A 17,547-nucleotide genomic window follows, 5' to 3' on the forward strand; every position below is an offset into this window, starting at 1 on the left:
GGGACAAGATAAAACCCTAGAAAAACAACTGCAAGAAGTGAAGATAGGCAACCTTCCAGAAAAAGAATTCAGAAAAATGATAGTGAAGATCATTCAAGATCTCAGAAAAAGAATGGAGGCAAAGATTGAGAAGATGCAAAAAATGTTTACCAAAGACTCAGAACTAAAGAACAAACAAACAGAGATGAATAATATACTAGAAGGAATCCATAGCAGAATAACTGGGACAGAAGAATGGATAGGGCTTCCCTGATAGCTCAGCTGGTAAAGAATCCACCTTCAATGCAGGAGATCCCGGTTCGATTCCTGGGTCGGGAAGATCTGCTGGAGAAGGGATAGGCTACCCACTCGAGTGTTCTTGAGCTTCCCTTATGGCTCAGCTGGTAAAGAATCTGCCTGCAATGCGGGAGACCTGGGTTCAATCCCTGAGTTAGGAAGATCCCCTGGAGACGGGAGAGGCTACCCACTCTAGTATTCTGGCCTGGAGAATTCTATTGACTGTAAAGTCCATGGGGTCGCAAAGAGTTGGACACAGACTGGGTGATTTTAACTTTCACTTTCAAGAACGGATAAATGACCTGGGGGACAGAATGGTGAAAATCACTGCTACAGAACAGAATATAGAAAAAAGAATTAAAAGAAATGAAGACAGCCTAAGAGACCTCTGCGACAACAATAAACACACTAACATTTGCATTGTAGGGGTCCCAGAAGGAGAAAAGAGAAAGGACCTGAGAAAATATTTGAAGAGATAATACCTGAAAACTTCCCTAACATGAGAAAGGAAACAGTCAACCAAGTCCAGGAAGCACAGACAGACTCAGGCAGGGTAAACCCAAGAAGGAACACACTGAGACACATAATAATCAAACTTACAAAAATTAAAGACAGAGCTGTGCTTAGTTGCTCAGTCGTGTGCAACTCTTTGCTACCCCATGGACTGTAGCCCGTGAGGCTCCTCTGACCAAGGGGATTCTCCAGGCAAGAATACTGGAGTGGGTTGCCATGTCGTCCTCCAAGGGAATCTTCCCAACCCAGGGATCGAACCCTGGTCTCCCACATTGCAGGCGGATTCTTTACATCTGAGCCACCAGGGAAGCCCTAAAAAATATTAAAAGCAACAAGGGAAAAGGAAGGGAACTCCCATCAGGCTATATTCTGAACAGAAACTCTACAAGCAAAAGAATGGCATGATATATTAAAAGTGATGAAAGGGAAGAACTTAAACCAAGAATACTTTATGAAGCAAGAATCTCCTTTAGCTTTGATGGAGAAATCAAAAGCCTTCCAGACAAGCAAAAGTTAAGAGAATTTAGCACCACCAAACCAGCTTTACAACAAATGCTAAAGGAACTTCTCTAGGCAGGAAACAAGAGAAAATAAACCCAAAACAATTAAGGAAATGGTAAAAGGATCATATATACGGATAATTACCTTAAATGTAAATGGATTAAATGCCCTAATCAAAAGACATAGACGAGCTGAGCAGATGAAAACAGGTGGGTGTATGCATTTTCACTTACCACATCACTCTGCTTGACCCCCCAAATTGTATGTAGTTATTTTATATTGTTAGGTTAATAATGTTGCCATTATGGCTTGCAATTGTAATTGTCTTTTATTTTTTGTCTGGCTATTGATTATGAATATTGATAAACATCTTTCACTACTGTGATTACTCACAATACCATTGTATCGTGATCGGTCAACAGAAAATAATAGAATTCTATATCACCAAAACTATCATTTAATAGAAGATCCTGGAATACTTTTTAAAATTCATACGCATACCAGAATTATCTTGGAATTTTTTGAAAAATACAATGTCCAGGTATTGCTTTTTTTTTCACCAGAGTTCCAGATATGTTTCTAATGAGCAGCCACGTTTAAAAACAACTGGACTATATGAGGAACTTTTACTTTTACCTAGTTTGTTTCACTTTTCTATTTCATATTCAGTGGTCCCATTTCATTTAGCTTGTTTTCCAATTTCTTCATCTCTCCTTTTATTTTTTTTATATTCTTTCTCAAGCCTTTATCAAGCATAGTAGAAAAGTTCTTATATACCTTTATATATATAATATGTATAACATATATATTTTAGAAAACTTGTAAATGTTTGCCTAACTAAAAAATTTAAGACATTTTGATTCCACTTGTTTGACTTAGTATGAATAGAATGTTATTTTTCTCATCTAAAAAAATAGATATGCAACAAGCAACAAAGGTAGCACAGGGAACTATAGTCAATATCTTGTGATAATCTATAATGGAAAATAATTTCCAAAATAATATACGTGTATATGTGTAACCGAATCACACACCAAAAAAAGAATTCTACTTTTTGAAATTTAGCAACGTTTATCTTTTTGCCAGCTTTTCTAAATGTCCTATGGACATCTAATAATGAAATATGAGATATAAAATTTTAAATATATTTGTATGTGATATAAAAATAATATAAATTAATATAAATAGAAATCTATTATATTTAAATTATTAATGACATCATTCAAGATGCTCCTATTCTTATTTTTTATGCACTTGATAAAATATTCTCAGAAAAAGGTTAACATGTCTCACTATGATTATGTATTTTTTCTTTCCCTTATATTTCTTCTGATTTTTGCTTTGTTTCTTTGTTGTTAGGTGTCTAATGGTTTATGATGTCTATCTTCTTTGTCATTAAAAATATTCATCTTTGTTTCACTTAAAAATAAATTAATTTTAAAAATGCAAATTGTAAATCTAAAAAGTTACTCAAAATCCTTTTTTTCAATTTGAGAAATTCAAGATATTATCATGAATTATTTTTATCTTTCTTAAAAAATACTTCTTCCCTAGAACTGAAAAGGCTTTAAAGCAGTGACGACCCAATGAATACAATTCTTCCCAGACTATTGTCTCTAACTAAATATTCATAACATTTCTCACTAAAAAGAATCAGGTTTCTTGGAGAAATGTCTGATTCCAGGTATGAGGTAAGGATAAAAAAGAAGAGAGTAAGAGAAGCCTGATTTGTTCTGTATAAAAACAGAAAGATTACTGGGATCTTGTCTAAAGGACACAGGTGATATTGAAAGGCTCTCACTGGCCAAAGATGGGGACAACTGAACATCAGAAAGAATAATGACTGCAATGGAATCGTGTACTCCACACTACACAACAAATACATCTTATAAGAACACATCAACGTCGGACATAAAGAATGTAAAAGCATAAAAAATGAACAATGAATGTAAAATAGTAAATCAACCAGGAAATGTTCAACAGTTTGTTAAAAAGTTAAATCCTCACCTACCATTCCATCCAACTATTCCATTCCTAGCCAAGAGAGATAAAAGCACATGACCTCACAGTAACTTGTATATGAATTTTTACAGTAGCATTACTTGCAATAGCCAAAAACTGGAAATAAAATGAACATTAACAAGTGAGTAGATAACAAGTTGTGATCTACTTACACATGGAATATTACTCAATAATCAAAAGAATGAACCTGGGCTTCCCTGGTGGCTCAGTGGTAAGGAATCTGCCTGCCAGTGCAGGAGACAAGAGTTTGATCCCTGATCCGGGAAGATCCCACATGCCACAGAGCACAGCAATAAAGACCCAGCACGGCCATAAATACTAAATAAATAAACTAAATAGAATAAATAAAAGGAATGAACTATCGACAAACTCAACAGCATGGATGAATCTCAAAATAATTATGCTGAACAAAAGAAGCCATTAAAAACTAGTACATACTTCACGATTTCACTTAGAAAACATAGAAAATGCAAACCGATCCATCCTGACAGAAAGTCACTGCCTGGGGATGGAAGGGGAAAGGGCAGGGAGATCAACAATAGGCTTGAGGGGATGGATAGGTTATTATCTTGACTGTGCTGATGGCTGCATGGACATATACACACACCCAACTTACCAAATTGCAGATTTTATATATGTACAGTCTATTCTCCCTCAATTACATCTTAATAATGATGTAAAAAATACGTGGATTTGAAATGATAAACTGCCTTCACTTTTCCCCACCCAAAAGAAATCTCTTCAGAGATTATTAGGGTGTCAATTTATAAATCTTAAATTTGTTAAATAAAGGTAAAGAATTTGGTATTTATCCTGACATTCCTGTACACACTGTTTTTCAAAGTAATCAAATATTAATAGTTAGTGAAAGAAAGTTCTCTGTAAAGCTTTCTCTACAGAAAATCACAACTAATAAATGCAAAAGGAAAAAAGAGCTATAAAATCTCTATTTTCCATCTTACACTGAAATAATAGATCTACAGACAACTATCATCAGTGGTTCCTAAACCACGAGGTGAGAGATGAGGAACTTATCACAACTGACAAGTCAGGCCAACATCGTCTGAATCCACTGGATAATCTTAACCAAAGGGATATTATGTGCCTCCTATTATTACTATTCATGAAGTATTCTTACCAAGAAAACGAACAAATGAATCAAATCTAGTCTTTAACTATCAAATTAAACAAAACACCTTAAATAATACCTTGAGGATCCAGTCAGCCAAAATACAAAATATGGGAAATTCTTTAGAAGAAATAATCCAGTTTCTACAAAGAATAAATTACCTATAAAAAAGTGTGGGATTGGGGACTGTTTAAAATTAGAGAGCCTTATTTTTTAAAGTTTTTCTTTTTTAAAAAAAAACAACGCTATTTATTTGGTTTTTTTGGCTGTGCTGGGCCTCTGCTGCTGCGCGTGGACTTGCCCTGGCTGCAGTGAGCAGGAGCTGCCCTCCAGTTGCCGTGCACAGGCTTCTCATGCTGTAGCTTCTATTACTGCACAGCAAGCTCCAGGCTCATGGGCTTCAGCAGTGATGGTGCACAGGCTAAGCTGCCCCGTGTCGTGTGCGATCTTCCTGGACCAGGGGTCAAACCTGTGTCCACTGCATCGGCAGGTAGATTCTTAACCACCAGACCACCAGGGAACCCTTAAAGAGTTTTAAAAGGCAATATCCCCAAATATAAAGTGTGGAGTTCTTTGCAGCCAAACTGAACTGTCAAAAAAAATATTTTAGAGACAAATCAGGAAAATTAAATATGAAATAAGTGTTAGATGATATTAAGGAATCCCTATGAATTCTATTAATTGTGATAATAGTATTGTGGAGTCTTTTTCTTTCTTCTCAATCTTCGTTAATGACACATAATACAGAAGTATTTACAAATGGAATCATATGGTATCTGGGATTTGCTTTCAAGTATTACAGCGTGTACATACACACGCACACAACTCACAAAGTGGCAGAAGAAAGGTAGAAAAAGAACAGTAAATTGTTGATAATTGTGAAAGTTAGATCTTGGGTAGATGGGGGCTCATTACATTATTCTCTCATTACACTATTTAGTGTATGTCTGAAAATTTGCATCATGAAAAGTTTCTAATTTTTAATTAAAAAGTGATCTGGACCCATTGATACATTGGAAATAATAGGACCCAAAGCACTAACCTCTGTCCTGAAGCGAGGGCAATGGGAGACTGTCCATTGGGCGGCCGAGGCTCCTCACAGGTCTTCATCTCCACCTCTACCTTATCCAGACACTGAAATAAAAGCCATGGAGACCTAAGCATCTGCACGAAGCCCCACACAGCACAGACTGTCTTATCTGTCTCTGGGCTTCAGCACCCAGTTGAGTGCTGTGTCCACGGTGGACCAACAATAAATGTTAGTCAAATGAATGAACAAACAAACCAAGATACAAAGAGAGGCCTCATCTTCCCGCTTCCATTTCTATTAACAGCAGAACTCCATGACAAGCATGGGATTAGCTCACAGCAGAAAATGAAAACGTAAGTCCAAGTTACAGAGATATTACTATTCCTGGGGATTCCAGTCCTTGAGATATATATATATATCAGTTCCTGAAGGGCTTTTAGCTGAGAATCACCCAACAGTCAATGTGAATAAATTTCTAATAATTCCTCCAACAGGAATCCAAAGGAAATGTAAAGATAGAAGCTGGACAGCAAAACTTGTTATAAAAAAACAAAATTCAAAGCAAAACCAACTCAAGACTTGTGTCTCAGAGCTACTTGCTCTACTGCACAGCAGTTCTAGAAAAAACCCAGACAACAGCCACCCCATCTCACGGAGGAGCTCACAAGCCAGATGCAAGCACCCACACTCCCAGAAGGGGCAGCCTATCAAACTCCTCCCCATCTTCTCTCAGCTCCTTTAAAACCTTACCCCCACCTCCCCCATTTGATTACTTGCAATCAAGAAAGGCCATTACCAAGCAAATTGGGTGTGTCTTCAACTTTGTCCACTGGATCTGAAAGAGGAAAGCAAAGACTCAGGGCTATGGGAGGCAGCCCTCACAAGGGCAGGCCTCCTGGCCAAAGAGAGCAGCAGCCCTCTGACCACATTCTCACCCGGATCGAGGCCCTGTTGCAGTAGACCCGAGTGATGGCTAGCCAGGTGGGGAGCTCCAGCACATTCTGTAGAACCTCTTCATCCAGCTCCAGGTTGGTCAGCTGACCCTCCCCTTTCAGGGTGCTCAAATTGATTTTGTCCGGGGAAAGATTTTTAGTGAACCTGAAAAGAGTGATGGTAAGCAGATATTATTTCCATGGAAATCTGCAAATGAGCATTATAACCAAATAACACGTCTCAATATGGAGAAATGAGAAAGTTAAAGAACAAATGTGGACTAACAACCACACTATCTCCAAACAGCGTAAGATGTTAGGTGAGACATATTCTGTCACAATCGCATCGTCTTTCTACTCAAGAACCTACGATAACAATTCTGGAGCAACTGTTATAGCATCAGCAATATAGCCTTTGATATAATTCCCATATAAAACCAGAACAACCAGATAGCAACTTAACAGCTCATGGTTTAGTTGATAAGTTGTGTCTGACTCTTCTTGCAACCCCATGGACTGCAGCCTGCCAGGCTCCTCTGTTCATAGAACTTCCCAGGCTAGAATACTGGAGGGGGTTGCCATTTCCTTCTCCAGGGGATCTTCCTAACCCAGGGATCAAACTTGGGCCTCCAGGATTGCAGGCATTCTTTACCAACTGAGCCACCAAGGAAGCCCAAACAAAACTATAAGGTAAAGCATCCTCATAAACCCCCATATACAAGCAGGAGGGGAAAAAACATTAACAGCCACAAGACATGAGTGCTATAAGCAGTTGTGCAGATCATCAAAGAGGAAAACAACAGGACATCAGAGAAATCAGAGAACAGAAGGACCCCAAGATGACCAAGTAATCCATGAAGAGCAATGTGGGCCAATTTGAGAAAAGCAACGGAAGCTGGAGGGGTTTTGGGCAAAAGGTCCAAATAAGCCAAAGCAATCTAACCCTATAAACTCATGGAATTCACCAAGGCTCCTTTCTAAGATGGGCCCACACTGAGAAAAACTTTTGGGAGAGGAATCCAAACTGAGCAAGACAGAAATGAAAAAAACAGATAGTCCAAATAAAAGTTGGACAGGGGGGTGGTGAGTTGGGAGGGTAACAGACCAGGAGGTATCAGAAAGCAAGCCATTATATTTTTAAACACTATTTGAAACAACAAAAGAGGGAATTCTGTGAGGTCAGGATAGAAAACAGTAACAGATTAATTACTGGCTTGTTAAGTAGGGTAAAGCAAAACCCCAGATCCTTACATATACCTTTACTGATGTGGAAAAAGAACACAACCACTTAGGGCCTTGCCAAAGGGACTGAACCTGAATGTCATCACACTACTGGGTCCTGTTGCTCATTTGCAGGAAATACAAAGGAAAACTGCTGAACTGTACCCTAAGTGTGCAATCAGCAGAATCCAGGCCATGGGAAACTACACATCAAGGGGCTGGACATAAACAATTCACACAGGCCTGTCCTCTCACTGTCTCACACTGAATCACTTCACATCCTGCCAACGACACCAACTGTATTGCCAATCCTGTTCCTGATGCCAATTGTCTTGCTGTTCACACTGTTCGCTGAACCCAGGGCAGGCCAGGCACAAGCTAAGAGGCTGGAAGAAGACTCAAGGAGCTGTAGGAACTGCAGACACGTTTATCCTCTCCTGACTGGCATGGCAGCCATGACGCAGCCTCTCTCCTGGCTGACGCAGCAGCAGTAGCAGCAGCCATAACATAACCATAACGTAGCCATAACATAACTTCATATAACGTAACTATGATGTCGCTCCAATGTAGAACCAATGCAGCTGCAGCCAGGGCTTTCACGGCGAGGCTCATACAGGCTACTGCATCAAGTAGCCCGTGACCAAGCGAGTACCTCGTGACATGCATGCAGCACCGTAAGTGACCTCAGCTGTTACACAGCCCTGTGGAGTCACTGTTGACAGCACATGGGGTGAGAGGGGTGAGAGCATGTAGTGAGGGGGCGAGAGCCTGGGGTGAGAGGGGGTGAGAGCCTGGGGTGAGAGGGGTGAGAGGGGGTGAGAGCCTGGGGTGAGAGGGGTGAGAGGGGGTGAGAGCCTGGGGTGAGAGGGGTGAGAGGGGTGAGAGGGGTGGAGAGCCTGGGGTGAGAGGGGGTGAGAGCCTGGGGTGAGAGGGGTGAGAGGGGGTGAGAGCCTGGGGTGAGAGGGGTGAGAGGGGGTGAGAGCCTGGGGTGAGAGGGGTGAGAGGGGGTGAGAGCCTGGGGTGAGAGGGGTGAGAGGGGGGTGAGAGCCTGGGGTGAGAGGGGTGAGAGGGGGTGAGAGCCTGGGGTGAGAGGGGTGAGAGGGGGTGAGAGCCTGGGGTGAGAGGGGTGAGAGGGGGTGAGAGCCTGGGGTGAGAGGGGTGAGAGGGGGTGAGAGCATGGGGTGAGAGGGGTGAGAGGGGGTGAGAGCCTGGGGTGAGAGGGGTGAGAGGGGGTGAGAGGGGTGAGAGGGGGTGAGAGCCTGGGGTGAGAGGGGTGAGAGGGGGTGAGAGCCTGGGGTGAGAGGGGGTGAGGGGGGTGTGAGCCTAGGGTGAGAGGGGTGAGAGCGTGCGGTGAGGGGGCAAGAGCCCGTGGTGAGAGGGGTGAGAGGGGGTGAGAGCCTGGGGTGAGAGAGGTGAGAGTGTGGGGTGAGAGGGGGTGAGAGGGGAGAGAGCCTGGGCCAGAGAGCCTGACCAGTGCCGTCCTGTTAATTTCCCCACACATGCTGTCTCCAGCCCTTGCGCCTTTGCTCTTGCCACTCACCCCTCTTCCTGGAGCACCTTCATCATGATTTGTCATTGAAGACTCAACTCTGACTTCTCACTGAGACCTTCTTTCCTTAACTGCTTCAATGTTAAACTTCATGTTAAAGACTCAACTCTGACTTCTCACTGAGACTTTCTTTCCTTAACTGCTTCAATGTTTAAACTTCACGTTAAACTCCTACCTTCTACATCCCTGGAATCTGTAACACACATTTAGGTCACCATCAGAGAGGGTCTTGGGCGTTCTCTAATTTTCCCGTATGTAACCACTGCTGTGCAATTACTAAGTGTTAAGCCCGGTGAGGTCACGTGGTCACCTGACAGAATGCCGGTGTTCCTACACACCTTGCAGCCAACTGCCCTGCTGACTGACTACTCCCAGCTCCCTTCTCTCATCTGTTGGCTGGATCGGCTTCAGGCCAGGTCCTCACAGCACAACCCCAGCTCCTGTATGACAACCTGTCTGATGAACCTCACCGGTGTAAGTTCTCACTGCTGTTGCCTCTCACGGTCGCTCTTTTCTCACCAATAATGAATTCCACTTCTCCCTCCATCTGTAACTATACTTAGCCCTTGCACATATCAGATGCTAATACTTGAATTTATAGAGTTATATGCTGTTTACCAACTCTTTTTCCCACACATATCCTTTTCGTTTTACTAAGCTGTGTTTCAGTGTTTTTGGTTTCCTTTGAACCCTAAAATCATGACTGGCAAGAGTTTTATCTCTACACTTTTCTTCTACGGTGACTAACATAGGTAAAAGGGCTCTGTAACAGTTTTTTAAATGATAGTTAAAAAAAAAAATTAGAAGTTTAAGAACATACAGTACGGTATGATATTAAGAGACACATAGAAATGCACTGGCATGACAACAACAAATTCTGGAAAGTGCTTGCCTGTGGGACATGGAGAGGGTCCACAGAAGTGCCACCTGTATGGTCAACGCTTATTTCTCAAGTTGGGAGGTAACTGCATGGCTCTTCATTATATTACTCTTTATACCTTTCTGTATGACAAATATTTTACAATAAATCTACCTAAGATTTCTATCGGTGACCTACTGTATATATGTTCTGTTGGGAGAGCTACTCCTCCATGGGTCTCTCACATTCCTATATGTCTTGTTGGGTAAGAAAAACACAAAACACATCACCCTGACCACTCCTTACCCAAGCCACTTCTCAGGGCTGTGTTAGAAAGAGCAGCTTTGAGGGATGATGCAGTGTTCCTCTCCAGTACGAAGAACGGGCTTGCTTACTATGTACTACGAAAGCAATGGATTCCCCAAACTCAGGGTCCCACTGCCGTAGCACATGCACAGGCATCCATCTGGGCCCGCTCATACCACTCCCTGGGACCTGTGGGGCACAAGGGGAACCAGCGCAAACCCATCTTTATACTGCTTGCAGGGCCATGACTAATAAAGTCCTTTCTCTCTGACCCAGGAGTCTTGTGCTCTGCCAGCAACCACGAACCGCAGTGGGCTATTAGCATCTAAACAGGGTGAAATAAAATCCTAGACCTTTACACATACTTTTACTGATTTTAATTCATAAAAAAAAAAATTAATCAACAGTTACTGAGTATGAATCTATATTATTCTCTGAACTAAAAAAATAAGTTTTCTATAATGACTCCTGTTCTCTGAAAACTAACTTGCCACAGAGGGAAAGAAAATTCCTCTTTTCCTATAAAGCATGGCCACCTACGAGGAAACAGGACTGGGTGTGAAAGAGAAAAAGAGAACAACTCAAAGTACTTTCACTACGTAAAACAACTAAAAGTAAAGAAAGACACAGCACAAACCCCCGAGGAACCAAGAGGAAACACAATCTAGAAAGATGGAAAGAAAAGCAGAAAACAGATCTCAACGTTATTTACATAGAATCACTAGGTACCAGGTGGCCTTCTTTGCAAGCCCCTTTTGTATTTAAATAAGGTATTACAATTATTTCCTTCCAGCTCCCTTCCTTTACTCTTAGGTATTCAGGGAAGCCACCTCAGCTTAAAATGGGGGTGGGGCACCCTTCAGAAGAACTAATCTTAATAATTTTTGAAGATATAAAATTAATTTTGAGGGCTGTATGTCTCCTCTCTCCTCTGCACAGACTCTGATAAGACCCCCACCTCCCCAACTCAGCTAAGAATCATGGTAGGAGCAAGACAGGGTAAGGATCCCTTTAATACACAGGAGCAGGGAGGAAAGGCTGAGAATCACTAAGATAAGCTAATTTTGCATCTGATAAAAAGCTATTTTCAAGAAAAGTGACAGAAACTTTTTCAAGTATGTTTCTCTCTGAAAAGAGGAACATACTTCAAATAAAACGAAACAAACACAGACAAGAATAAGTTACACTGCTTGTTAGCACTGACATTCTCAGGGTGCCTATACTAAACAGGTACCATATATCTGTGCAAAACCTAATCTTATTTGTGTGCTCAGCTGCTCAGTCATGTTTGACTCTTTGTAACTCCCTGACTGTAGCCTGCCAGGCTCCTGTGTCCACGGAATTTCCCAGGCAAGAATACTGGACTGGGTTGCCATTTCCCACTGCCGAGGCTCTCCCCGACCCAGGGATAGAACCCATGTCTCTAGTGGTTCTGCACTGGTAAGCAGATTCTTTACCACCAAAGCACCTGGGAAGCTCAACCTTATCTACAGCTCTATAAAAAATAAATGTCATTTTTCATTTTTTTCAAGCCTTAAAACATTTCCTTAAGTACAGTTTACTTTGTACCAAGCACTCTGAAAAGGAACATTATCTCAATTAGTCTTCCCAATACCCCATATGAAATATGCATCATTATCCCCATTTTAAAGAAAAAGAACATGAGGTTCAGATATAAAGTCATTTGCCCAAGGTAAACAGGGCAGGAAGAGGCAGAGCATGAACCCAGCTCTGTTCACTGGACTTTCTTCTACTAACATCTTCGCTTAGTAATATATTCCTTCAAAACACATCTGGCACAAAATAAATTTATAAGGTATCTCAGAAATGGTAAGACGACATCCTTTCCCTTTTTACAAACTACCACGGCTGTTTAGCTGCTTAACCTGTATAAGAAGAAAAAGAAATTTTTTGTGCGGGGAGAACGGGATAAAGTTACAGTGTACCTCCATCAAAGACCTTTCTGCACTTCACCAACTCAATCAGATTAATAAAATCTTTCTTAGGTATTCCCAGAGCTAAGTCACCAGCATTCTAGCAGTAACGTCCAGCCTCTACCAAGACGCTGACAAGGGACCACAGAGGTTACTGTGCTATCAGCTCTGTGATCAAATATGCAAGTCAGTCAGTAATCATCAAAAACTGAGCAAACAAAATGACCAAGAGTTCTTTAATTATGCTCTAAGGACTGCTGACAGTACAGGCAGGTTTCTGGACCACCATGGGCTGTTCTCCCGTAATAGTAATAATGATATACATTTGTTTTGTTTTTTATCAATTAACTTTTAGGAGACAACAAAAAAATAGATATTACCTAACTGCTTCTCAAAGATGTAGTAAGAATTTCTCAACTGATTTTGCCTGTATTTTATCATAATAACAAAGAATAGGTTAAAAGATGATCCATGGGTCCAGTCATTGTCAGGGAGGTTTGTGGAGGTCTGCTCAACCAAGGAAACCACTGACCTGAGATCTAATCTCAAACTATCCAACAATCCCTGGCACACATTTCATTCAGTATTGTGCTCCTTATCCACAATGATATCACTGAGTCCAGGGGTGGCTGAAAAGGCTAATGGAAGCCTGCTATTTATTGTACTTCAAGAATGTGGGAAAACATTTTCTGGCCATCTGTTACTGTTACAAAGCATAGAGGCTAAGAAGAAATCAAGATGGAAAAACAGACTTGGATCAAGTTTCATTTCTCCCAGAGCACTGCAATTTGCTGAAGAGACAGCAGACAAAGGCTCCCAGACATCTTTATGAAAATGGACCACAATGTTGGGAAGTGACAATTCTTAGATTGGAGAGTCGCCAAATTTCAGAACTAGAAAGGCATCTTAAATACTCTCTTAGTCCAAGCCTATAATTTGCAAGTGGAAAAAAAAACAAAACAACCTGCAGTATCTATTTAAAATGTACTGTTTTTAAGTATATTCACATAGATGCAAAACCATAAGCTTAATCAATTTTAGAACATTTTCACTACCCCCCAAGGAAAAACGAAAACAAAAACATACGCTGCAGCTATCATTCCTAATCTCCCCTTGCCTTCCAAAGCTAGACAACTGTGATTCTACTTTCTGTCTCTATAAATTTGCTTATTCTGGACACTTAATATAAATGGAATCGTAAAATATGTGGTCTCTTGTGACTAGCTTCTTTCACTTAGTGTATTGTTATCAAAGTTCATCCATGTTGTAACATGAATCAGCACTTTGTCCTTTTTTTTTAATATAGCCAAGAATATTCCATTGTATGAATATATCACATTTTGTTTCTCCATTATCAGTTGACAGACATGTGGGTTATTTCCACTTATGGAGTACTATGAATAATGCTACTATGAAAATGCAAGTACAAGTTTTTGTGTGGACTTAACAACTTTATTTCTTTTATATATACACTTAGGAGAAATGCTGGTTCAAATGGTAACTGCTTTACTTTTTAAGTAACTGCTACATTGTTTTTCAAAGTGGCTTCACAATTTTGCAATCCTATCAGCAGTTTTTGAGAGTTCTAACTTCCCCATATCCTCATCATCACTTGTTATTATCTTTTTTTTTATTATAGCCATCCTAGTAGCCATTGCGGTTCTGATTTCCATTTCCTTGATGGTCTCATGATGTTGAATATCTTTTCGTGTGTTTGTGGCCATTTGCGTATCTTAAAGAAATATCTATTCAGACACTTTGCCCATTTTTAACTTGGTTACTTGTTCTTTTATTTAGTTGTCAGCCATTATTTCTTCAAAGAAAACTTGTCTTGTTTTAGTTATCTACTGCAGCATAATAAATCACTCAGTGTTGTAAAACAGAAAGCATTTTATTAAGTTCACATATTCTGCACACTAGAAATCTATTTTCATGAAATAACTGGGATTGCTTTTCTCTGATTCACGTATCAGAACAACTGGGGAGCCCCTGGACTCCAAGTACATATATTTTAATATTGTTCCATAGTCACCGAGGCTGTTTTTGTTTTTCAATCTTTTCTGTTCTTCAGAGTAGATAATTTCTATTCCTCTGTTTTCAAGTTCACTGACCATTTCTTTAGCCACCTCCAACCTGCTGCTGAGAATAAGCTTTTCATTTCAGATATTGTACTTTTAAGTCCTAGATTTTATATTTGTGTGTGTGTGTATATATATATATATATATATATATATATATATATAAAAATCCATTTCTCTGGGGAGAGTCTCCATTTGCTCATTTATCACTACCAAGTTTGCTTTAAAGTCCTTACGTGGTAATTTCAACATCTGCGTCATCTTGGGTTAATTTCTATTGACTGCCATTCTCTGGACAATGAGTCACAGAGCCATTCAGTTATTATTGTATACTAGACATTATGGAGATTCTGGATTCTGCCAATTTCCCTCTGAAGAATTTTGTTTTGTTGGTCAATCAACTTGGGCTAGATTCATACTCCAAACTCTGTCCTTTCTGTAGTGGATGAAGCTGAATTTCAGCTCAATTCTTTCAGCTTTCAACCATCGCCTTTTCCAAGCTCCATGGAGTCTCTTCCCCCATGCATGTCAAGGATTAAAGCAGATTTTAGGGCTTCTCCTTCTTTGTTCGCTTCTTTCTAAGATGTATCCTTTCATTTTCCAGTCTCTCTTATAGCCCTGAATTTCATCCTCTGACTCCCCAAGTAAGACTGTATGACTGCAGACTTTTGCTTGAGTGGGTGCTAACCATCACCCACCAGAGTGTCCTCAGGCAAAAAAAGCTATAGAAATGAGAATCTTACCTAGTATGATCCATATCTTTCAAGTTTCCTGTCAGTTTCTGCCTCATTTTGTCAGTCTCCAAGGTCTTCGAGTAGTTGCTTTTTTTTTTTTTATTCGATTAATTAATTAATTAATTGTTTTTGGCTACACTTGGTCTTCATTGCTCTGCACAGGCTTTCTCTAGTTATGGCTCACAGGCTCTAGAGTGCCAGCTCAGTATTTATAGCACACCAGCTTAGTTGCTCCATGGCATGTGGGATCTTCCCGGACCAGGGATTGAACCAGAGTCCCCTGCATTGGCAGGCAGATTCTTAACCACTGGACTACCAGGGAAGTCCGTAGTTGCTTTTTATATACCACCTTGAGTTCATAATTGTTACAAGAGGGAGGCTTTGGTCGATATAAGACACTCCTATATTGTTAGAAGTAGCTCTTCTGCTAGCTCTCACTGTGTTCTCCCCAAGAGGCAACCATGATGTGAGTCACCAAAAACACATATGACTGGATGTGCACAAACACACCCTCTCAGAGCAGGGCAGCAAAGAGTAATAGATAAGTTATCTTCTTGGTCTGCTGGTGAAGTGCTTGTCATAAAATTGTAAAGCAATATAAAAAAACTATAAGAAAAAATAACAGTTTCCACTATAGAATGGCAGCTGGGCTTTCTTAGAGACTAAACAATAGATAGTAGTTATATATGCAGATAGACAATTACTATATATATATATTCTACTAAAATTGCTTCTTTCTTCAGTGAATGCCTTGGGCATTTTATAATGTCAGATTTTTAAAAATTTTTTTAATAATTAGAGTTAATCTATAAACGATACCTCTGTATAGATACACTATAATTTATTTAATAAAATTCCTACTGATTTATATTCATTTCATTAAATAGCCTTTTTCACTTGTTTGATTCCTTCTGTAGGATGAATTCATAGACGTGAAACTGCAGAGTCTACATTTTGACAGATATTGCCAAATTTCCTATCACAGACATGATACTGATTCATACTCTCGACAATTATAACCAATAGTCCAAATCTCCCCATACCAAGGGTAGCTTGGTCATCTGAAGCACTCCTATTTACCCTAATCCCCATCCCAGAATTCTGGACATTCTAGAGAGGCTCTCCTTCCTTAATTCCTAACAACAGTCCTGATTAACATTCTAATTCCCTACTCTAAGCCTGAAGCCTTGCTAGTCTTGTTTAGCTGAAACACTAATAACTGGATCTGGTTTGATCCACTTTTCTTCTAGAATTGAATATTTGTAAATTGGCCTACTGGGGCTTCCCTAGTGTCTCAGCCGATAAAGAATCCGCCAGCAATGCAGAAAACCTGGGTTCGGCTTCTGGGTTGGGAAGATCCCCTGCAGAAGGGAATGGTAACCCCCTTCAGTACTCTTGCCTGGAGAATCCCATGGAGAGACGCGTCTAGTGGGCTTCAGCCCATGGGGCCGCAAGAGTCAGATACGACTGAGTGACTAACACAACAGCAAACGGGCCCACTAGCAAAGTAAGACACGCTACCTGTCGACTCCTCATCTAACTGCCTGTTAACACATTGACCACCACCTAGAATACAGCTGCAATTTCTTATTCATCATCTTTTCTACATACCTTTTTTTAAAAAATGCTTTTTTTTAGGCCATGTTATGTGCATGCAGGATCACAGTTCCCTGATGAGGGATCAAACTCACACCCCCTGCATTGAAAGCATGCAGTCTTAACCACTGGACCATCATGGAAGTCCCAACATACTCTAACTGATCATTCTAGAATTAGGACTGAGATGGGGGGATCTTCACCAACTGTAACTCAGAGATAGTGCCCTCTGCCCTCTCAATTAGTTCTTCAACCACTTAGTCCCCATAGAGACTGGGTCCCAGGTTCTTTCCCCTACACTGGTCTTGAAGATAATACACCTCATGACTTAAGTCTTGACGTGTCTCACTTTGTTAGAAACCTTTGTCATCCTAATATATTCCCCTTAATTTCCTTTACTTCCATGTCATGACAATTTTCAAACTTAAATCAAGAGTAGGAATTAATGAATATTGTATTTCTAATTTCAAAACCTACACAGGCTCTTGGTTTAACCAAAGTGAAAGTGTACTTGCTAACGATCAGAAAAGGAAGGCCTATTCCACTAACGGGCATTGTTGATTATTCACTATTGAATGAGAACAGTTATTTCTTTGTGGTAAAGCCTTAAACAGCTATTTAGAGAAGTATAGCAGGCAGATTATCTAAGTTTTTAAAACTGCCCAAGGAGAAACTAAGGAAAAAGGAAAACCACACCATACACTGAGGGTGTCCTTACTTTTTAAGCACAACTGGCCCTAATTTTGACCAAAATATATGCTTATTTTAACAGGCATAGACTGCTCAAAGTGATTTCTTTCACATCTGATGGTAGAAGAAAAGCCCTGTCAAAACCTTTGAGTAGTTTCCCCTACAGAGATCATTTAA

At 40.3% G+C, this 17,547-nt stretch overlaps 1 protein-coding gene across 5 annotated transcripts in view; it reads right to left on the reverse strand.

The window, feature by feature from the left end:
- UHRF1BP1 (UHRF1 binding protein 1) overlaps positions 1–17,547 on the reverse strand; it is a 76,603-nt gene that overhangs the window by 48,392 nt on the left and 10,664 nt on the right. For 4 of the 5 annotated variants that reach the window (XM_044931082.2, XM_025271274.3, XM_025271267.3 and 1 more), the window contains exons 2-4: positions 6,407–6,569; positions 6,268–6,306; positions 5,484–5,575 (exon numbers count right to left, since the gene is read on the reverse strand). In XM_044931082.2, the coding sequence (XP_044787017.1) occupies positions 5,484–5,575; positions 6,268–6,306; positions 6,407–6,569 (294 nt within the window). Of the gene's footprint in view, positions 1–5,483; positions 5,576–6,267; positions 6,334–6,406; positions 6,570–17,547 lie in introns of those variants that run through there. The other variant, XM_025271278.3, reaches the window with a different exon arrangement.

The sequence above is a fragment of the Bubalus bubalis genome, chromosome 2 (genome assembly GCF_019923935.1).
Source record: "Bubalus bubalis isolate 160015118507 breed Murrah chromosome 2, NDDB_SH_1, whole genome shotgun sequence".
In the NCBI taxonomy this organism is placed as follows: Eukaryota; Metazoa; Chordata; class Mammalia; order Artiodactyla; family Bovidae; genus Bubalus; species Bubalus bubalis.